General features: G+C 35.8%; 1 protein-coding gene and 1 pseudogene across 1 annotated transcript in view; one reads left to right on the forward strand and one right to left on the reverse strand.

Annotated features, from left to right (window-relative positions):
* The window catches only part of REDIC1 (regulator of DNA class I crossover intermediates 1), a 71,407-nt gene that overhangs the window by 16,538 nt on the left and 29,976 nt on the right, over positions 1–24,893 (reverse strand). The window contains 3 exon segments of the mRNA XM_065888107.1: positions 21,069–21,129; positions 22,550–22,619; positions 22,901–23,409. Coding sequence (XP_065744179.1) covers positions 21,069–21,129; positions 22,550–22,619; positions 22,901–23,409 — 640 coding nt within the window.
* Positions 13,406–13,915, forward strand: LOC136131170 (large ribosomal subunit protein eL20 pseudogene; annotated as a pseudogene).

The raw sequence follows: 24,893 nt of genomic DNA on the forward strand, positions 1-24,893 counted from the left end.
ATTTTCCTCCCATTTTAAACAATCATATTTAAACTGTATTCCTCTACTATTTTAAAATTAAATAAGTTGCAGTTAAAGATGGCAATGTAGAGGGATCCTAAATTCACCTTCTCCCATGGACACACTGAATCTACAGCTACACACAGAACAATTTCTTCTAAAAGAACCTCCCCTCCCCCCAAAAAACCCCAACTAGCCAAGAGCCTCCCACACATTGGCCAAATTAGAAAAAACCTACATTGAAGCAGGTAGGACAGGCTGAGACTCAATCTCAGATTACACTGAGACACCATAAACCCCACTCCAGATGCAGCAACCCACAATCAGGAAGGAACTTACTACAAGTTTCTCCATGAAGAACTAATGGTTGGAACCTTATATTTGGTTCCTGAACTTCTAAGACCTGCAACTGAGAGATGAGCCTCCCAAACATCAAGATTTGAAAGCCAGTGAAGCCTTTGTCTATGAGATCTGCAAGCCTATAGCAAACTGAGAAACAGTTCTCAAACTGTTTGCACAAGCTCCACAAGACTACTACCCAGGGCCTAGAGCAGAGGTAGCCCACTGACATACCCAATCTTTCTGTGAAAGAAGCCTATTAGTTTATCTTCATAGATGTGACCTGAACAGAAGGCTTCTAATTAAACTCATATCTAAGAGCAGACTGTAATCCTCTCCAGAGACCTCAGAGTCTAGGCACTATCTTCATGTGCTCCCTCTGCCTTGCTCCCAGAGATGAGCCTGTACACACATCTGTGCCCCAGTTTTTGCGGTTTCCACCCCTTGTCTGCCTTGCTCTGGCAGCCAATGGGTCTTAATTCGTAGGTCCTATAGCACTATAACAAATGGAGAAAGAATTCTTAACCAGTTATTCCCCCAGGGCACAGCACACATCCAGATCCAAGAAGACAATAAAGTTCCAAATAAGATGAATCCAAATAGACTCTCACCAGGACACATTATAATTAACTTATCAAAAGTTAAAAACAAGGAGACAGTCTTAAAAGCAACAAGAGAAAAACAACTTGTTAAGTATAAGGGAACCCTCATAAGACTATCAGCAGGTTTTTCAGCATAAACTTTGCAATCCAGAAAGGAGTGGCACAATATATTCAAATTGCAGGAAGAAAAAAAAAAACTACCAACCAACAATACTCTACCTGGCAAATTTGTTCTTTAGATTAGAAGAAGAGATAAAGAGTTTTCCAGAAAGGCAAAAACTAAAGGAGTTTTTCACCACTAGACTGGCCTTAAAAGAAATGTTAAAATAACTTCTTTAAGACAAAACAAAATAACAGTAATTAGCAACAGGAAAATATGTGAAGGTATAAATCTCACTGGTAAAGTTAAATATGTAAAATTTAGAATAATCTAATGTTGTAAGGGTGGTTAATCACTTATAAAACTAGTATGAAAGTTAAAGGATAAAAGTAGTAAAAATAACAACTACAGTAACTTGTTGATAGATAAACAAGATAAGAAGAAGTAAGATGTGACATCAAAAACAAAATGGGGGAGGGAAATAAAAATGTAGAGCTTTTATCTTGGGCTCAAGATGGTGAAGTAGAAGAATGTGGACTCATCCTTTCTTACGGAAACACCAAAATCACAACTAATTGCTGAACAACCATGGACAGAAAAATGCTAGAACCTACCAAAAAAGATACCCTACAACCTAAGACAAAGAAGAAGCCACAATGAGATGTTAGGAGGGGCACAATCACGATAAGATCAAACACCATACCAGCCAGGTGGGTGACCCATGGACTGGAGAGCAATTGTGCCACAGAGGCCCTCTTGCAGGAGTGAAAGTCCTGAGCTCCATGTCCATCTTTCCAGCCTGGGGGTCCAGCAATGGGAGGAGGAGCCCCCAGGGAATCTGGCTTTGAAAGCCTATGGGGTTTGATCACAGAAAACATGGGACTGGAGGAAACAGAGACTCCACTCTTGAAGGGGGAACAGAAGGTTCTGTGTGGAACAGAACCCAGGGGAAAAAAAGCAGTGACCTCATAAAAGACACAGCCAGACCTACCTGCTAATATTGGAGGGTATCCTGCAGAGGTGGGGAGTGGCTGTGGCTCACTGTGGGGACAAAGACACTGGCAGTGGCAGTTCTAGGGAGTATTCATTTAGTGTAAGCCCTCCCAGAGGCTGCCATTAGCCCCACCCAAAAGTTTTGGGTGCCCCAGGCCAAACAACAAACAGGGCAGGAACACAGCCCCACCCATCAGCAGACAGGCTGCTTAAAGTTTTCTTGAGCATGGCCCTGCCCACCAGATGGGCAAGACCAAGCTCCACTCACCAGTGGAGTCCCTTTATCAGGAAACCTGCACAACCTCTTACACACCCTTAACCACCAGAGGACAGACAGAAGCAAGAACTACAATCCTGCAGCCTGTGGAACAGAAACCACAATCACAGAAAGTTAGACAAAATGAGAAGGCAGAGGAATACCTCCCAGATGAAGGAACAAGATAAAACCCCAGAAGAACAACTAAGAGAAGTGGAGATAGGCAATCTGCTGGAAAAAGAATTCAGAATACTGATAGTGAAGATGATCCAAGATGCTGGAAAAAGAATGGAGGCAAGGATTGAGAAGGTTCAAGAAATGTTTAACAAAGACTTGGAAGAATTAAGAACAAACAAACAGAGATGAACAATACAATAACTGAAGTGAAAAATGGACTAGAAGGAATCAGTAGCAGAATAACTGAGGCAGAAGAATGTATAAGTGACTTGGAAGACAGAATGGTGGAAATCACTGCTGCAGAACAGAATAAAAAATGAGAAGAAATGAAGACTGCCAAAGAGATCTCTGGGACAACATTAAATGCACCAACATTTGCATTACAGGGGTCCCAGAAGGAGAAGAGAGAGAGAAAGGACCCAAGAAAATATTTGAAGAGATTATAGTCGAAAACTTCTATAACATGGGAAAGGAAATAGCCACCCAAGTCCAGGAAGCACAGAGAGTCCTGGGCAGGATAAACCCAAGGAGAAACACGCCGAGACACACAGTAATCAAATTGACAAAAATTAAAGATAAAGAAAAAATACTAAAGGCAACAAGGGAAAAGCAACACATAGAAGGGAACTCCCATAAGGTTAACAGCTGATTTCTCAGCAGAAATTCTGCAGGCGAGAAGGGAGTGGCACAATATATTAAAGTGATGAAAGGGAAAAACCTACAACCAAGAATACTCTACTGAGCAAGGCTTTAATTGAGATTCAATGGAGAAATCAAAAGCTTTACAGAGAAGCAAAAGCTAAGAGAATTCAGCACCACCAGATGAGCTTTGCAACAAATGCTAAAGGAACTTCTCTAAGCAGAAAAGAAAAAGCCACAACTAAAAATGGGAAAATTACTAATGGAAAAGCTCACTGGTAAAGGCAAACAAACAGTAAATGTAGGAAATCATCCGTACAAAATATGGTATCAAAACCAGCAATTGTGAGAAGAGGAGAGCACAAATGCAGGATATTGGAAAGGCATTTGAAATGAAAAGACAAGGAACTTAAAACAATCTTGCTTATATATAGACTGCTATATCAAAACCCCATGGTAACTGCAAACTGAAAATCTACAATAGATACACACATAAAGCAGAATAAGCAATGCAAACACAACACTAAAGTTAGTCATCAAATCACAAGAGAAGAGAATGAAAGAGGAAGGGAAGAAAAAAGACCAATAAAAACAAACACAAAACAATTAACAAAATGGCAATAAATACATATATATCAATAATTACTTTAAATGTAAACAGATTAATTGCTCCATCCAAAAGACAGAGACTGGCTGAACGGATACGAAAACAAGACCCATATATCTTCTGTCTACAAGAGACCCACTTCAGATCTAGGGACACATACAGACTGAAAATTAGGGGATGGAAAAAGTGTTCCATGCAAATGAAAATCGAAAGAAAGCTGGAGTCACAATACTCATATCAGACAAAATACACTTTAAAATAAAGACTTTACAAGAGACAAAGAAAGACATTACATAATGATCAAGGGAACAATCCAAGAAGAAGATATAACAATTATAAATATATATGCACCCAAATAAAAGCACCTCAATATATAAAACAAATATTAACAGCCATAAAGGGAGAAATCAACAGGAACACAATATTAGTGGGAGACTTTAACACCCCAATTTCATCAGTGGACAGATCATTCAGACAGAAAATCAATAAGGAAACACAGGCCTTAAATGACACATTAGACCAGGTGGACTTAAGTGATATTTACAGAGCATCCCATCCAAAAGCAGAAGAATACACATTCCTCTCAAGTGCACATGAAACATTCTCCAGAACTGATCACTGGGCCACAAAGTGAGTCTCGGGAAATTTAAGAAAATTGAAATCATATCAAGCATCTTTTCTGACCACAGCACTATGAGATTAGAAATCAACTAAAAGAAAAAAACTGTAAAAAAACACAAACACATAGAGGCTAAACAATATCCTACTAAACAACCAATGGAAAGAGGAAATCAGAAAAATACCTAGAGGCAGTTTAAAGGGTCTGGAGGAAAAAGAAGTTTGGTGGTCACAGAGAGGGGGTCTGGGAAGCGCCTGGCAAGTGGTTCTCCAGATTAAAGAACTTGACTGAAGTTAAGGAACTTCTGGACAGAGAGGCTTAAAATTTGGATGCATATCATTCCTCTAAAAGGATCTTGGTTCACTAGTCAGGGGTTGGGCTGAAGCTCCTGTGATGGGAGCTCTGAGTCCAAACCACTGGACTAACAGAGAACCTCAGACCCCAGGGAATATTCATTGGAGTGAGGTCTTCCAGAGGTCCTCATCTCTGCACCAAGACTTAGCTCTACTCAACAGCCTACACACTCCACTGTTGGAAGCCTCAGGCCAAACAACCACTAAGATAGGAACACAATCCCACCCATAAAGAAAAAAAAACTGAGATGGCAAAAAAATATGTCACAGATGAAGGAGCAAGGTAAAAACTTACAGGACCAATAAATGAAGAGAAAATAGGGAATCTACCTGAAAAATAATTCAAAGTAATGATAGTAAAGATGATCCAGAATCTCAGAAATAGAATGGAGGCATGGATTGAGAAAACACAAAAAATGTTTAACAAAAATCTAGAAAAACAAACAAAAAGAGATGAGCAAACACAATAATTGAAATGAAAAATACACTGGAAGAAATGAATAACCAAGGCAGAAGAAGAAATAAGTGAGCTGGAAGACAAAATGGTGGAAATAACTGCCAAGGAGCAGAATAACGAAAAAAGAATGAAAAGAATTGAAGACAATCTCAGAGACCTCTGGGGCAACACTAAACACACCAACATTTGAATTATAGGGGTCCAAGAAGAAGAAGAGAAAAACAAAGGGTCTGAGAAAATATTTGAAGAGCTTATGGTGGAAAACTTCCCTAATATGGGAAAGGAAATAGTCACCCAAGTCCAGGAAGCACAGAGAGTTCCATAAAGGATACACCCTAGGGCAAACACACTAAGACACATATTAATCAATCTAACAAAAATTAAATTCAAGGAAAAAAATATTAAAAGCAGCAAAGGAAAGACAAAAAATAACATACAAAGGAGTCCCCATAAGGTTATCAGCTGATTTTTTAGCAGAAACTCTGCAGCCCAGAGGGAGTGGCAGGATATACTTAAAGTGATGAAAAAGAATAACCTACAACCAATATTAATCTACCCAGCAAGGATCTCATTCAGATTCAATGGAGAAGTCAAAAGCTTTTAGGACAAGAAAAAGCTAATAGAATTCAGCACCACCAAACCATTTAACAACAAATGTTAAAGAAACTTCTCTAGGTGGGAAACACAAGAGAAGAAAAAGACCCACAAAAACAAACCCAAAACAATTAAGAAAATGGTAATAGGAACATACATATCGATAATAACCTTGAATGTAAATGGATTAAATGTCCCAACCAAAAGATACAGACTGGCTGAATGGATACAAAAACAAGACCCATACTGTCTGCACTTCAGAACGAGGGACACATACTGACTGAAAATGAAGGGATGGAAATAGATATTCCATGCAAATGGAAATCAAAAGAAAACTGGAGTAGCAATACTCATATCAGATAAAATAGACTTTAAAATAAAGAATGTTACAAGAGATAAGGAAGGACATTACCTAATGATCAAGAGATCAATCCAAGAAAAAGATATAACAATTATAAATGTTTATGTACCCAACAAAGGAGCACCACAATACAGAAGGCAAACACTAACGACCATGAAAGGGGAAATCGACAGTAATACAATAATAGTAGGGGACTTTAACACCCCACTTACACCAATAGACAGATCATCCAAAGAGAAAATAAATACGGAAACACAGGTTTAAATGACACAATAAACCAGATAGGTTTAATTATTATTTATAGAACATTCCACCCAAAAGTGGTAGAATACACTTTCTTCCCAAGTGAAAACGGAACATTCTCCAGAATAGATCACATCTTGGGTCACAAATCAAGCCTCAGAAAATTTAAGAAAATTGAAATTGTATCAAGCATCTTTTCTGACCACAATGCTATGAGACTGGAAATCAATTACAGGAAAAAGACTATAAAAAACACAAATACATGGAGGCTAAACAGTGCAGTATGAAATAACCAAGATATCACTGAAAAATCAAAGAAGAAATTTAAAAATACACAGAAACAAATGAAAATACATACCCCCTAAAACCTCTGAAATGCAGCAAAAGAAGTTCTGAGAGGGAAGTTTATAGCAATTCAATTTCACCTCAAGAAACAAGAAAAATCTCAAATAAACAATCTACCCTACACCTAAAGCAACTAGAGAAAGAAGAACAAAAAAAACCCAAGACAGTATAAGGAAAGAAATCATAAAGATCAGAGCAGAAATAAATGAAATAGAAACGAAGAAAACATCAGCAAAGATCAATAAAACTAAAGCTGGTTCTTTGAGAAGATAAACAAAATTGAACCCTTGGCCAGACTCATCAAGAGAAAAAGGGAGAGGTCGCAAATCAATAAAATTAGAAATGAAAAAGAGAAATCACAACCAACACCACAAAACTACAAAGGATTATAAGAGACTACTACAAACAACTATATGCCAATAAAATGGACAGTCACAAAGAAATGGACAAATTCTTGGAAAGCTATAATTTTCCAAGACTGAACATGGAAGAATTAGAAAGTATAAACAGAAAGTATCACAAGTAATGAAATTTAAACTGTAATTAAAAATCTTCCAACAAACAGAAGTCCAGGACCAGATGGCTTCACAGGCGAATTCTATCAAACATTTAGAGAAAACGTAACACCTATCTTTCTCAAACTCTTCCAAAATATTGCAGAGGGAGAACACCCCCAAATTCATTCTACAAAGCCACCATCACCCTGATACCAAAATCAGAAAAAGATATCACAGGGCTTCCCTGGTGGCACAGTGGTTGAGAGTCTGCCTGCTAATGCAGGGGACACAGGTTTGTGCCCCAGTCCGGGAAGATCCCACATGCCACAGAGCAGCTAGGCCCGTGAGCCATGGCCACTGAGCCTGCGTGTCTGGAGCCTGTGTTCCATAATGGGAGAGGCCACAACAGTGAGAGGCCCATGTACCGCAAAAAAAAAAAAAAAAAAAAAGATATCACACACAAAATATTATAGACCAATATGACTGATGAACATAGATGCAAAAATCCTGAACAAAATACTAGCAAACAGAATCCAACAACATATTAAAAGGATCATACACCACATCAAGTGGGATTTATCCCAGGGATTCTTCAATATATGCAAATCAACAAATTTGATACACCATATTAACAAATTAAAAAAAAACATATGATCATCTCAATAGATGCATAAAAATCTTTTGACAAAATTCAGCACCAAGTTATGATAAAAACTCTCCAAAAAGCGGGCATAGACAGAACCTATCTCAACATAATACAGGCCATACATGACAAACCCACAGCAAACATCATACTCAATGGTAAACAACTGTAAGTGTTTCCACTAAGATCAGGAACAAGACAAGGATGTCCAATATCACCATTCTTATTCAACATAGTTTTGGAAGTCCTAGCCACGGCAATCAGAGAAGAAAAAGAAATTAAAGGAATACAAATTGGAAAAGAAGAAGTAAAATTTTCACTGTTTGCAGATGATAAGATACTATACATAGAAAATCCTAAAGATGCCACCGGAAAACTACTAGAACTAATCAATGAATTTGGTAAGGTTGCAGGATATAAAATAAATGCACAGAAATCTCTTGCTTTCCTATACACTAGCAATGAAAAATCAGAAAGAGAAATTAAGGGAACAATCCCACTTAACATTGCAACAAAAAGAATCAAATACCTAGGAATAAACCTACCTAAGGGAGACTTCCCTGGTGGTACAGTGGTTAAGAATCCACCTGCCAATGCAGGGGACATAGGTTCGAGCCCCGCTCCAGGAAGATCCTACATGCTGCAGAGCAACAAAGCCTGTGAGCCACAACTACTGAGCCCATGTGCCACAACTACTGAAGCCTGTATACCTATAGCCCATGCTCCACAACAAGAGAATCCACCATAATGAGAAGCCTGTGCACCTCAACGAAGAGTAGCCCCCACTCTCTGCAACTAGAGAAAGCTCACGCACAGCAACAAAGACCCAATGCATCCAAAAATCAATCAATCAATTTATTAAAAAAAGAAAAACATAAAACCCTACATCAGGAGGTGAAAGGCTTAGAAAACTATAAAAACTACACTCAGAAAACTATAAAACACTGATGAAAGAAATCAAAGATGACATAAACAGATGGAGAAATATACCATGTTCTTGGATTGGAAGACTCAATACTGTGAAAATGACTATACTACCCAAAGCAACCTACAGATTCAATGCAATCCCTATCAAATTATCATTGGCATTCTTCACAGAATTAGACCAAAAAATTTTACAATTCATGTGGAAACACAAAAGACCCTGAATATCCAAAGCAATCTTGAGAAAGAAAAACAAAGTTGGAGGAATTTGGCTCCCTGACTTCAAACTATATTACAAAGCTACAGTAATCAAGACAATATGGTACTAGCACAAAAACAGAAATACAGATCAATGGCAAAGGATAGAAAGACCAGAGATAAACCCATGCACATATAGTCACCTAATTTATGACAAAGCAGGCAAGAACACACAATGGAGAAAAGACAGCCTCTTCAGTTAGTTGTGTTGGGAAAACTGGACAGCTACATGTAAAAGAATGAAATTAGAACATTCCCTAACACCATACACAAAAATAAACTCAAAACAGATTAAAGACCTAAATGTAAGATCAGACACTATAAAACTCTTAGAGGAAAGCGTAGGAAAAACGCTCTTTGACATAAATCACAGCAAGATCTTTTTTGAACCACCTCCTAGGGCAATGAAAATAAAAATAAACAAATGGGACCTAATTAAACATAAAAGCTTTTGCACGGCAAAGGAAACCATAAACAAGACAAAATGACAACCCTCAGAATGGGAGTAAATATTTGCAAATGAAACAACAGACAAATGATTAATCTCCAAAATATACAAACAGCTCATGGAGCTCAATATCAAAAAACAAACAAGTCTCAAATTCTTTTTAAAGACTGAAATAATATCAAGCATGTTTTCCAACTACAATGGTATTAAACTACAAATCAATTACAAGAGGAAAACTGGAAAATTCAAACATGTGGAGATTAAACAAAATGCTCCTGAACAACCATGGGTTAAAGAAGAAATCAAAAGAGAAAAAAATATCTTGAGACAAATGAAAATGGAAATAACAACATAACAAGACTTAAGGGATGTAGCAAAAACAGTTCTAAAAGGGAAATTCATGGTGATAAATGCCTACATCAATAAACAAAAGATCTCAAATAAACAATAACTTTACACCTCAAGGAACTAGAATTAGAATGAACTGAGCCTACACATAGTAGATGAAATAAAATAACAAATTTCAGAGCAGAAATAAATAAAATAGAAAATAAAAAGATAATAGAAAAGATAAATAAAACTAAGAACTGCTTTCTTGAAAAGATAAAACAAAATTAACAAACTTATTTAGACACAACAACAAAAAAAGAGAGGACTCAAATAATAAAATCATAAACGAAAGAGGAGACACTACAACTGATACCACAGAAATACAAGTGATCATAAGACAGTACTCTGAACACCAACAAAGTGGACAACCTAGAATTTATGGAAAATTCCTAGAAACTACAACCTACAAGACTAATCCATGAAGAAATAGAAAATATGAACAGACTGATAATTAGTAAGAAGAACAAATCAGTAATCAAATACTTCCCAACAAACAAGTCTAGGACCACTGATGAATTCTACCAAATATTTAAAGAAAGTTAATATAAATCCTTCTCAAACTCTTCCAAAAAACAGAAGATGAGGAAACACTTCAAAGCTCCTTTTATAAAACCAGCATTACCTTGATACAAAAACCAGACAAGAACACGAGAAAAGAAAATTACAGGCCAATAACCCTGATGAACATAGATTCAAAAATCCTCAACAAAATATTAAACTGAATTCAACAATACATTAAAAGAATCATACAGCATGATCAAGTAGGATTTATTCCAAGGATAAGGATGGTTCAACATAACACAAATCAGTCAATGAGATATACCATATTAACAAAATGAAGGGTAAAAATCATACAATCATTGATATGAATGCAGAAAAAGCACTTGCAAAAATTCACATCCATCTATGTCTAAAAATTTGTAACAAAAGGGTATAAAGAGAATGTACCTCAACATAATGAAGGCCATGTATGACAAGCTTACAGCTAATATCACATTCAATGATGAAAAGCTGAAAGCTTTTTCTCCAAGATCAGGAACAAGAGAAAGATGCCCACTCTCACCACTTTTATTCAACATAATATTGGTAATATTTGCTAGAGTCAATGGACAAGAAAAAGAAAGAAAAAGTATTCTAAACTGAAAGGAACAATTAAAATTGTCTGTACCTGCTTATAACACAATATTATATATAGAAAACGCTAAAGATTCCACTGTTGCCAAAAAAACTGTACAATAAATAAATTCGAGTAAAGGATACATAACCATACACAAAATAAGTTGCATTTCTATACACTAATAATGAACTATCAGAATAAGAAATTAAGGAGACAATCTTATTTACAATTGTATCAAAAAGAATAAAATACCTAGAAATAAGTTTAACCAAAGAGGTGAAATACCTGTATGCTGAAAACTATAGGACATTAATAAAAGAAATTGAAGACACAAATAAATGGAAAGATAGTCCATGATAATGAATTGGAATAATTAATATTGTTAAAATGCCCATTCTAGTCAGAGTCACCTGCATATTCAATGCAATCCCTGTGAAAATTCCAATGATATTTTTCACAGAAATAGAAAAAAAAATCATAAAATTGGTAAGGAACCACAACAAAACCCAAATGGTGAAGACAATGTTGAGAAAAAAGAACAGAGCTAGAGGCATCATATTTCATAATCTCAAACAATATTAAAGATATAGTAATCAAAACAGTATGATATTGACATAAAAACAGTATGATATTGACATAAAAACAGACACACAGACCAATGGAACAGAAAAGAAAGCCCAGAAATAAACCCATATATATTTGGTCAATCAGTTTATGACAAAGGAGCCAGGAATATACAATGGAGAAAGGACAGTCCTTTCAATAAACGGTGCTGGGAAAACTGAACAGCTACACACAAAAGAATGAAAAATGGACCACTATCTTATATCATACATAAAAGTTAACTCAAAATGGATTAAAGACTTGAATATAAGACCTGAAACCAAAAAACTACTAGAAAAATACACAAGTGGCAAAATCTTTGACAACCATCTTGGCAATGATTTTCTGAATTTGACACCAAAAGCAAAGGCAACTAAAGCAAATATAAACAAGTGGGACTACATCAAACTGAAAAGCTTTTCACAGAAGAGGAAGCCATCAAAAAATTGAAAAGCTAACCTACTGAATGGAAGAAAATACTTGTAAATCATATATCTGATATATCCTATATCTGAAAATATTTGTAAATCATATATCTGATAAGCCAAAATATATAAATAACTCATATAACTCAAAGTGAAAAAACAACAATCCCACTAAAAAATGGGCAGACAACCTGAACAGACATTTTTCCAAAGAAGATCTACAGGCAGCCAACAGGTACAGAAAAAGATGCTTAACAAAATGAATCATCAAGGAAATTCAAATCAAAACCACATCTGTGAGAATAGCTAGCATCAAAAATATAAGCAAAAACAAGCCTTGGCAAGGATGTGGAGAAAAGGGAACCCAGGTGCACTATTGGCGGCAATGTAAATTGTTCAGCTGCTACCGAAAAACAGAATGGGGTTACCGAAAAACAGAATGGGGTTTCCTCAAAAAAATTAAAAATAGGGTAAATCCTGAGTTCTCATCACAAGGAATTTTTTTTTATTTCTTTAATTTTGTATCTGTATGAGATGATGGATGTTCACTGTACTTATTGTGCTAATAATTTCATGGTGCATGTAAGTCAAATCATTATGATGTACACCTTAAACTCATACATGCTGTATGTCAATTATATATCAATAAAACTGGAAGAAAAAGTTAAAAATAGAACTACCATATGATCCAGCAATTCCACTTCTGGTATTTTTCTGAGGAAAAGAAGACACTAACTCAAAAATATTGTCCTCACCACCATGTCCACTGAAACATTATTTACAATAGCCAAGACATGGAAACAACCTATGTGTCCATCAATGGATGAATAAAGAAGATGTGGTATATATATATCTATATATACACACACAATGGAATACTATTCAGCCATAAAAAGTAAGGAAATCCTGCCAACTGCAACAACATGGATGGACCTTGAGGGCACCATGCTAAATGAAATGTCAGGCAGAGAAAGAAAAATACCATATGACCTCACTTATACATGTAATCTGAAAAAAAATCATAAATAGAATAGATTAGTGGTTGCTAGAGTCGGGGGGTGGGGTATGGGCAAAATTAGTGAAGGTGGTAAAAATGTAGAAACTTACAATTATAAAATAAATAAGTCCTGGTGATGTAACGTACAGGATGGCGACTATAGTTAATAATACTGTATTTTATATTTGAAAGTTTCTAGAGAGTATATCTTAAAATTTCTCATCCAAAGAAAAAGAATTTGTAATTGTGTGGTGATCCATGTTAACTAGACTTATTGTGGCGATCTTTTCACAGTGGGTACACATATCAAATCACTATGTTGTACACTTTAAATAACTGTTATATGTCAGTTATACCTCCATAAAAATAATAAAGTAGTTTCCTTTTCGAGGGTGGCAGCAAGCACGTATAGAACACCATGAAGGCCTCGGGCACACTTCCGGAGTACAAGGTGGTGGGGCACTGCCTGCTGACCTCCAAATGCGGCATGTCTCCCCTCTACTGCATGTGCATCTTTGCACCTAATCATGTTGCCAAGTCCTGTTTCTGGTACTTTGTGTCTCAGCTGAAGAAGATGAGAGTATTCAAGGGAAATTGTCTACTGCAGACAGGTGTTGGAGAAATCTCCCCTGCGGGTGAAGAACTTTGGCTTCTGGCTGCGTTATGACTTCCGCAGCACTGAGAGTACCGGGACCTGACCACAGCCAGTGCGGTCACCCAGTGCTACCAAGACATGGGCACCTGGCACCGCGCCTGGGCCCACTCGATCCAGATCACAAAAACAGAAGAGATTGTAGCCAGCAAGTGCTGTCGACCAGCAGTCAAGCAGTTCCATGACTCCAAGATCAAGTTCCCACTGCCCTACAGGGTTCTCTGTTGCCAGCACAAGCCACACCTCACCACTAAGAGGCCCAACACCTTCTTTTAGACGCAGGCCCTCCCTGTCCCCAGGTCTGCCCAAATAAAACTCGTTGGGAAAACTGGAAAAAAAAAATTATTATATCCTCCAAGATGTTCTTCTTTCCTATTCCATTCCACATCCAACAAAAGGATCTTGGAACACCCCTAATTACCCATACCCTACTATCTGCCATCCAAGAGGAGTTTTTGTTTGGTTTGATTTTTGGGTTTGGTTTGCTTGTTTGCTATCTCTTCATTAATTCTGCCTCAGTAGGAATTACCTGTCCCAAAGTTTCCCAACCAGTAGGCAGGTATAGCTCAGTTCCTCTACTGCTCCAATCCTTTTCTTCCTCTCTTATTGTGACTCCTGCCTTGGTCTCTCTTGTAAAATTTAAGATTTTAGCCAGGGTTCCACTATGCCTTTAGCTCTGTCTAGGCATCACAAATTAAAAGCTGATGCCTGCTCTACCTAAAGAACTCATAGCACCTGATACCCTTCAGGTTCTACCAGTGAGCTTATTTTCTTTTCTGACTTGCTCTAGACACATTCAAGCTGCCATAGATGTAGAGATTGTTTTTTAAGGATTCTAACCTGCTCATGATTCGTTCTTTAAGAGGATATATCTATATTATTCTTATTTAGGAAATATGAGTTATTTAAAGGAGTAACAGGATAGCATCTAATATTACTGACCACATTCCCTTCCTTAAAAATCTCTCCCATTTTTCTTTCCTATGACACCTTTCTTTGAGTACTCCCAAATCTCTCTAGCAGCTCATTCTCTCTTTTTTGATGGTAAACAATATTTTCACTGATTATCAAACAAAAGGAAAATTAATACATAATTCAGTTTTGTTTATTCCGATTTTATTTACTGTATTACTTACTGAACTCTAACAGAATCTTGGAAAGCAATTTTTAATGGAAATATAGTTGATTTACAATATTATTTAGATTAGGTGTACAGCATAGTAATTCAGTATTTTTGCAGATTATACTCCATTATAAGTTATTACAAGATAATTGTGCTAATTACCTGTGCTATACAATACATCCTTGTTGCTTATCTATTTTATACTTAGTCATTTGTATCTCTTAACCCCACACCCCTAATTTGTTCCTCCCTGCTTTCCTATCCCCACTGGTAACCACAAGTTTGTTTGCTATATCTGTGAGTCTATTTCTGTTTTGCATATGCATTCATATGTATTATGTTTTAGATTCTACACATAAATGATATCATACACTATTTTTCTTTCTCTGCCTGACTTATTTCAGTAAGCATAATATCTTCTAGGGCCATAGGGTCATCAACGTTGCTGCAAATGGCTAGGTAATATTCCATTTTGTGTGTGTGTGTGTGTCTGTGTGTGTATCTCCCACATCTTCTTTATTCATTACTTTGTTGATGGGCACTAGGGTTGCTTCAATGTCTTGGCTAGTATAAATAGTGCTGCTATAAATTTTGGGGCACATGTAACTGCAAATTAGTGTTTTCTTTTTCTCCTGATATATATACTAAAGTGGGATTGCTGGATCATATGTTAACTCTATTCTTAGTTTTTTAAAGAACTTCCATACTGTTTTCCATAGTGGCTGCACCAATTTACATTCTCACCAACTGTGTACAAGTGTCCCCTTTTCTCCACATCCTCTCCAACACTTGTTATTTGTAGACTTTTTGATGATGGCCCTTCTGACAGTTGTGAGTTGATATCTCATTGCTGTTTTGATTTGCATTTCTCTAATAATTAGTGATGTTGAGCATCTTTTCATGGGCCTGTTGGCCATCTGTATGTCTTCTTTGAAGAAAAAGTCTGTTCAGGTCTTTGATCATTTTTTGATTGGTTATTTGGTTTTTTTGATATTGAGCTGTATGAGCTGTTTATGTATTTTTTGATATTAATCCCTTGTTGACTGCATCATTTCTAAATATTTTTTCCCATTCTGCTGGTTGGCTTTTCACTTTGCCTATGGTTTTATTTGCTGTGGAAAAGCTTTTAAATTTAATTAGGTCCCATTTATTTATTGTTGATTTTATTTCTTTTGCCTTAGGAGACAAACCCCCCAAAATATTGCTACAATTTATGTCAAAGGGTATTCTGCCTATGTTCTCTTCTAGGAGTTTTATTGTTTCATGTCTTATATTTAGGTCTTAAACCATTTTGAGTTTATTTTTGAATATGGTGTGAGGAAATGTTCTAATCTCATTATTTTACGTGTAGCTGTCTAGTTTGGCCAGCACCACTTGTTGAAGAGACTTTCATTTCTCCATTGTATATTCTTGCCTCTTCTGTCATAGATTAATTTACCACAGTTCTGTGGGTTTCTTTCTGGGCTCTCTATTCTGTTCCATTTATCTATGTGTCTGTTTTTGTGCCAGTACCATGCTGTTTTGAATACTTCAGTTTTGTTTTATTCTCTGAAGTCTGAGAGGGTAATTCCTCTGGCTTTGTTCTTTTTCTCAAGAGTGCTTTGGCAACTCAGGGTCTTCTCTGGTTCCATATAAATTTTAGGATTATTTGGTCTAGTCCTGTGAAAAATGTCATGAGTGTTTGATAGAGATTACATGAAATCTATAGATTGCTTTGGGTGGTATGGCCATTTTAACAATATTAATTCTTCAAAGCCACAAATGTGATACCTTTCCATTTCTTTGTATCATGTTCAATTTCCTTCATCAATGTTTTATAGCTTTCAGAGTATAGGTTTCTCATCTTCTTAAGTTTATTCCTAGGTATTTTATTCTTTTTGGTGTGATTTTTAAATGGGATTTTAAAAAACTTTCTCTTGTATCCTGCTACCTTGCTGCATTCATTTATTAGTTCTGGTAGTTTTTGTGTGAGACTTTAGGGTTCTCTATATAAAGTATCATGTCATCTGCAACTAATGACCATTTTACCTCTTTCCTTCCAATTTGGATAACTTTCATTTATTTTTCTCATCTGATTTCTGTGGCTAGGGCTTCCAGTACTATGGTAAATCAAAGGAGCAAGAGTGAACATCCTTAACTTGTTCCTGAATTTAGTGAGATGGCTTTCAATTTTTCACCATTGAGTATTACATTGGCCATAGGTTTGTCACAAATAGACTTTATTATGTTGAAATATTTTCCCTCTATACCCACTTTGATGAGAGTTTTTACCATGAATGGATGTTGAATTTTATCAAATGCTTTTTCTGCATATATTGAGATCATGTGATTTTTATCTTTCCTTTTGCTAATGTGATATACCACACTGGTTGATTTGCAAATGTTGAACCATCCTTTTGACCCTGGAATGAATCCAACTTGATTATGGTGTATGATCCTGTTTATATATTGTTGGATTTGGCTTGCTAATATTGTGTTGAGGATTCTGCTGTCTATATTCATCAAAAATATTTGGCCTGGGCTTCCCTGGTGGCACAGTGGTTGAGAGTCCACCTGCCGATGCAGGGGACACGGGTTTGTGCCCTGGTCCAGGAAGATCCCACATGCTGAGGAGTGGCTAGGCCCATGATCCATGGCCGCTGAGCCTGTGCGTCCAGAGCCTGTGCTCCGCAATGGGAGAGGCCACAACAGTGAGAGGCCTGCGTACCGCAAAAAAAAAAAAAAAAAAAAAAAAAAATATATATATATATATGTATATATTTGGCCTGTAATTTTCTTTTTCGTACTGTCTTTGTCTGGTTTTGGCATCAGTGTAATGGTGGCCTTGTAGAATGAATTGGGGAGTGTTACCTACTCTTCCATTTTTTGGAATAGTTTGAGAAGGATAAGTATTAGTTCTTCTTCATATGTTTGGTAAAATTCCTCTGTGAAGCCATCTTGCCCTGGACTTTTATTTGTAGGGAGTTTTTCAAGTTAAAGATTTTATTTCACTACTAGTGATTGGTCTGTTAAAGTTGTTTCTTCTGGACTCAGTCTTGGCAGGCTGTATGTTTCTAGAAATTTGTCCTTTCTTCAAGGTTGTCCAATTTGTTGGCATATAACTGTTCAGAGAATTCTATTATTTCTTTATATCTCTGTGGTATCAGTTTTTATTTCTCCTATTTCATTTCTTATTTTGTTTATTTCAGTCTTCTCTCTTTTCTTCTTGGTGAACCCAGCTAAATGTTTATCAATTTTGTTTATCTTTTCAGAAAAATAGCTCTTAGTTTAATTGATCTTTTCCATTGTTTTTGTTTTTGTTTTTGTTCTTGCGGTATGCGGGCCTCTCACTGTTGTGGCCTCTCCCGTTGCGGAGCACAGGCTCCAGACACGCAGGCTCAGCGGCCATGGCTCACGGGCCCAGCTGCTCTGCGGCATGTGGGATCTTCCCAGACTGGGGCACGAACCCGCGTCCCCTGCATCGGCAAGCGGACTCTCAACCACTGCGCCATCAGGGAAGCCCTCCATTGTTTTTTATCTCTATTTCCTCTCTGATCTTTATTATTTCCTTCTTTCTGCTGACTTTGATCTCTGTTTTTCTTTTTCTAATTCTTTTAGGTGGTAGGCTGTTTGAGATTTTTCTTGTTTCCTGAGGAAGTCCTATATCACTATAAACTTCCTTCTTAGAACTGACTTTGCAATATCCCATGTATTTTGAAAAGTTTTGTTTCCATTTTTATTTGTCTCAAGGTACTTTCTGATTTCCTTTTTGATTTCATTGTTGATCCATTTGCTTTTCAGTAGCATGTCATTTAGCCTTCATGTGTTTGTTCTTTTCCCATTTTTCTTTCTGTAGTTGATTTCTAGTTTCATACAGTTGTGTTCTGAAAAAAATGCTTGATGCAATTTCTATCCTCTTAAATTTGCTGAGGCTTGTTTTGTGGTCTAGTATGTGATCTATCCTGGAGAATGTTCTGTGTTCAATTGAAAGGAATGTGTATTCTGTTGTTTTTGGATGTACTGTCCCATAGATATCTACTAAGTTTAACTGGTCTAGTGTGTCCTTAAGACCACTCTTCCTTTATTGATTTTCTGTATGGATAATCTGTCCATTGATGTCAGTTAGGTGTTAAAGTCCCCTACTATTATTATATTATTGTTCCTTTCTTTCTTTAAGTGTTAGTATTTGATTTATATATTTAGGTGCTCCTGTTTTGGGTACAAATATGTTAACAAGTATAATATCCTCTTCTTGTTTGATCCCTTTATCATTATATAATACCCTTCTTTGTCTTTTGTCATATCCTTTGTTGTGAAGTCTCTTTTGTCTGATATGAGTATTGCTACTCCCACTTTCTCGTTGTTTCCATTTGCATGAAATATCATTTTCCATCCCCTCACTTTTATTCTGTATGTGTCTTTTGCCCTAAAGCCTCCTGTAAGCAGCATATTGAGGGTCTTGGTTTTTACCCAATCAGCCACCCCATGTCTTTTGATCAAACACTGACATTTAAAGTAATTATTGATAGATATGTACTTATGGCCACTTTATCACTTGTTTTCCAGTTGTTTCTGTAGTTATTCTCTGTTCATTTTTTCTTTTTGTTTCTACCATTGTGGTTTCATGAGTTTCTTTAGTAATTCCTTGGTTTCCTTGCTATTTGCTTTTTGTGTAGCTATTATAGGCTTTTGACTTGTGGTTTCCACGAGGATCACATATGTTGACCCATAATTATATCTACAGTAAGTCCCCTACAGACGAATGAGTTCTGTTCTGAGAGCACGTTCATAAGTCCAATTTGTAAGTTCAACAAAGTTAGCCTGGGTACCCAACTAACACAATCAGCTATATAGTACTGTACTGTAATAGGTTTATGAAACTTTTCATACAAATAATACATAAAAAGCAAACAAACACAAAAGTAAATATTTTTAATCTTACAGTACAGTACCTTGAAAAGTACAGTAGTACAGTGAAACAGCTGGCATACAGGGGCTGGTATCGAGTGAACAGGCAAGAATAATTACTGACTGGAGGAGGGAGAGGAGGTGGGAGATGGTACAGCTGAAGGATCATCAGCAATGAGAGATGGAGGGCAAGCTGCAATTTTATACACGCCTGACATTGATGACAAAAGTTCTGGTTCCTTGCTGGATTCAATTCTATCTACCCTCTTAAACAAAAGACCCAGTGATTTCTGGGGGGTAGTAGCTCTTTTTTTCTCATCATAGATGACACAGTAGCACTGGATTGCATTCTGAACGGCTGCTGCAACTTTCATGTACTAAGTTTGGGTCCTGTGCCTCAAAAACTAACAGTGCCTCCTCAAATGAAGAAAACCCCCTTACCAAATTTCCTGCATTGTGAATCTCTTTGGTTCTTCAGTTACTTCTTCCTCTTTTCTCTCTTCATCCTTTCTCTGGGCTTTCAATTCTATTGTTATCAATTGGTGCCTCTTAGCAGTACCTGCTACATCACCACTGCTTTTATGCTTGCTTCCAGACAGCCTGGGCTTGAAATAAAGATACTGTACTACTATACTCTATACCATACTGTAAAGTACACAAAAGCACAACCACTTTTAGAAGACGCATACATGTAACAATGTATGCCAGACACATGAATTAATTTATGTGATTGGACATGTGAATGCATATTTCCATCTTTGAATGTTCTCAACTTGAAGGTTCATATGTAGGGGACTTACTGTACTTGTTTTAAACTGATAGTCATTTAATTTCAAACACATTTTAAAATATCTACATTTTTTACTCCCTTCTCTTACATTTTGTGGGTTTTTTATGCTATATTTTACATCTTTGTGCTTGTTCCTTAACTGTTTATTGTTTCGTGTCCTAGTATGTGACCTATCCTAGAGAATGTCCCATGCGCTTTTGAAAAGAACGTGTATTGTTTTTTGAATGACTGAATCATACACCCTTATTATGAGCAGGAATTACAACTTAGGTAACCAGTGTTTATATATGTTTTAGTATTCTTAAATATATAACTATTTTCACCTGTAATGCAATTAAACCTAAAGAAATTTCATCTTGGAATAAATTTTATAGGACTTAGAGAAAGAACGTTAAATGCATCTATATTGGTTTGACTAAAATAAGGCACATTACAGTTTCTGAAATGTTGTTAATTTCTCAATCTAAGCTATAATTTCCCCAGAGTAAAAAAATATATTAAAAAAAGTTACCCTAAAAAGAAAATTTTCAGAAAGAGCTAACCTTAAAACAAAGTAAATTTTAAATACTAAAATAAGACATGATAATACAACTTGCTTAATTGGAAAGATAATGTAAGATGTACTTTACCTCACCAATTCCGAAGTCCCATGATTGCTTAGAACACAATTCTTCCAAAGGGATATTACCCCTAAGGGTTTTAAATAAGACAGTATTAGAGTGTGTTTTATTCCCTCTGAAAATTATTGTTCTAAATTATGATTCCCAAAGTTGGTTAAAGATCAGAATTATAAGAGAAGTTTTTTAAAAGATAAGGATTCATAAGCTCTATCTTAAGGAGCCTATTTATTTTGTGTAGGTCAAACTTGATATTTTGTATTTTAAAATCACCCCTTGGGCTTCCCTGGTGGCGCAGTGGTTAAGAATCCACCTGCCAATGCAGGGGACATGGGTTCGATCCCTGGTCTGGGAAGATCCCACATGCCACAGAGCAGCTAAACCCATGCGCCACAACTACTAAGCTTGCGCTTTAGAGCCCACAAGCCACAACTACTGAAGCCCTCATGCCTAGAGCCCATGCTCTGCAACAAGAGAAGCCACCACAGTGAGAAGCCTGCGCACTGCTACGAAGAGAAGCCCCTGCTCACCGCAACTAGAGAAAGCCCACGTGCAGCAATGAAGACCCAATGCAGCCAAAAATAAATAATAAATAAATTTATTAGGAAAAAAAAACCCCTCAAGTGATGAGGATCTTCACACAGGTTTGGAAGCCATGTTCTAAATCACTTTCATAAAATATGTTTTAAAATTCAAATTTTAACATCCTGTTTTTCATTCATAAGTTTCTGAATATTTGGAGGTTTGACAACAAAGAACCTAAGTTGTTGATTTTATTAAATAAGTGGTGAATCTATTTTTTAATTAATTTGTTGTGCCAATGCCATAAAAATGGCATCTAATAATTCTTTGTATTATAGATATTTTACATATTTCCATAAGAAAGTACTTCCAAAATAAAAATCTATTCTAATTCATGATTTTCAATTACAAAGATGTGATTAAATCATAATTATTACTGAGAAAGTTAGGTATATTCTGAAACGACAAGTTTTCTTTAATTTCCTATAATGTCAGTCCCATACATTGTTGATATGCTTGTTTATGCCATTAACATTTGAATTCTATTACTCCCTTGTTCTGATTCTATATTAACCAAGCAACCTTCCCATGGCAAGCTGTCAAAAGGTAGAAAATATTCAGTAAGAAAATTATGCCAGTAAGCATTCCTATATATGTCACCTTTCTATTTCTTATTGTAAATTAATAAATTGACATTCTGGTGGGTAAATAAATTTCCTGAACACATAAGTCAGTTTTCTCATATCTAATTAACACTATGATTCAGATAAGAAGATATTTTTGCATTGGTGAATATGAGGACCAAACTCTCAACTAGGGTGATATTACCAAGGTCTGACAATTGATTTTTGAGGCCAGTCTGCCCACCCTCAGACAGCATTATGCCTACCTCACTTTGTATCAGTTTAATCCTTAAACATGCATTATATTAGATCCCAATTTGCATTCCCCAAATTTACCTAAAAACTTACATATGGTTCACTGAATATTTCTGATTTTTTTTCTGGGATGTCTTCTCTTGGTAATCACTTTCAAATTTTCCTTTAAAAATAAAAGTATGCATTGAAATAAAACTTTAGCATAGACGATTTCTATTTTTTAATTTGAAGCTTATTAGCATGACCCATATAGAGGGATGCCACTGGTCCACAATGTCATATAATAGAATGTCATTCTATTTTTAATTTCATGTTCCTCCAAACACACACACACACACACACACACACACACACACACACACACACACGGATATTCATTAAAGCTGAAAACAAACAAATAAAAAGCCCCAATAGATTATTACACTTTCCATCTATAACACCAACCTTTTTTATCAGAGTTGGCTGGGTAACAATCCTTCTCAAAAGATGTACTAAAATTATTTCTTTCATTATTGTTGTACTCTTTCTGACAATTCTTGTTTGGTCGACACTTTTCTGGAAAACTTGATTTATTAAAAGTAGAATTACTAGAAGTCAACTCTGGATCTGTAAAAATACTTCTAATGCATCTATCAGTGAAATGGTTTTTATCAGAACTAATGACTGCACTGTCATAACAACACTTGTCAAAGGTTTTCTTTATCTTCTGTTGATCTATGTTTAATAAGTTGATCATATTTTCACTAATAAAAGAGTCACAGTTATCTGATAGAAGGCTTGGGGTTGGCTGGTTCACATCTTCATTAGAAAACTTTTTTCTATTTTCTCCCCAAATATGTTGTAATGAATTTTTTTCAGTAATGAAATCTGACTGTCTTCTTTCATCCATGCTTCCACAATATTCACCTACAACTATAGCAGGTCTCCTAGTAAGGAAATTTCTATTTTCTGGACTTTAGGATAAATAAAAACATATTTAGCAAGAAAAGCATAGAGCACTCTCATTTAGAAACACGTGAAGTTAAATCTTACAGAACATATTGAGTAGCTGCTAACATTTAAGTGGACCATGTTTACATTTTTTAAATTTAAATAAATAATACTGCTTTGGGTGGAAATGTGTTTAATATCCTCTTCTAATATCTTAGTGAGTATAAAAATAATCTACACTTAGTTTAGTACTGCAACATGAAAAACCAGTATGTGGTTCAATTTACTGTTTTATTAACAAAACAAAATATGACCAATCTATACTGTCTTCCATAATAACGTCTAGAGAATTACCTAGGCAAACACTGTACATAAATGCCACTCCATTTAACCAGAGAAAGACACCTTGAAGACTGTTCAGAGAAAATAATTACCCTTAGTGTTAAAATGTCAAATAAAATTGTTATGAGAACATTAAATCAGATATTTCTCAACCTAACAAGGAACTCAAACTATCTCTGAAGTTCCCAAGGAAGAGCAATATAACTACAACTGCATACGTAAGTAATAAAGCCAAGAGATAAGATGGATTAGATGAAAATGCTAGACCAGATAGCTTGCAAATTCCCTTCTAATGCATAATTATTATAAATTATTATAAATCATAATTCTAAGTTATGTCCAATTTGTATTAAAGAATCAAAGTTATCATGGAAAGTAATTAGAAATCAAGGTATTATGAATTTTGTTGCCTTTGACTATCTACAAATTTACTTGGGGTTGGTTTTGTTCCAGAGATTGGAGGTACCAAAGAAATTTAGAAAAAACATAGACTGCTGAAACTCTGATTGAGTTCCAATTTTATTTATAATTAATTTATTAAATATTTAATGAGCAAGTGCACCTACTCTGTTCTAGGCAGTGCGCCATGTGTTGGGGACAGAGAGATAAAATATTTCAGTTTGGTATTAAGGAGAGAGAGATGTTTTGTCCATGAATGCACACAGATCATGATCCTACATTATTTCTCAATATGGGTCTTATTGGTATTTGGGGCAGAAAAATGCTACTCTGTTATTACCAAAAGGCATAACCTATAGTATGCAATAATATACACCATTAACACCAGAGAAATTTCTATTACTCTAAATGAGAAAATAAATTTAAAAGCACTTAGTAAGTTAGAAAGCATACTACAAAAGGTAAATCATCATTTTAAAAGGGTATCTTAAGCATTCAGACTCAGGATAATCACTAACTCAAAAGATGTGGGCAATACAGAAGTGTAGAGTGCACAGTCATTGCTCACAGGAAATAGCCTAGAAGAGGCAAGAAAAAATTAGAAAGTGAAAAGTGCTATCCTACAGTAAATTTTCACTATAGTACATAGAAATTCTTTTGATTGAGAAAAATCAGGCAGGTGGCATTTGAGTTGGGGACCAAATGTTGGGAAGAATTGTTACTTGTACAAATGAGAGACATGATGCTAAAAATTTTTAAGTCTTAT

The sequence above is a fragment of the Phocoena phocoena genome, chromosome 11 (genome assembly GCF_963924675.1).
Source record: "Phocoena phocoena chromosome 11, mPhoPho1.1, whole genome shotgun sequence".
Classification (NCBI taxonomy): Eukaryota; Metazoa; Chordata; class Mammalia; order Artiodactyla; family Phocoenidae; genus Phocoena; species Phocoena phocoena.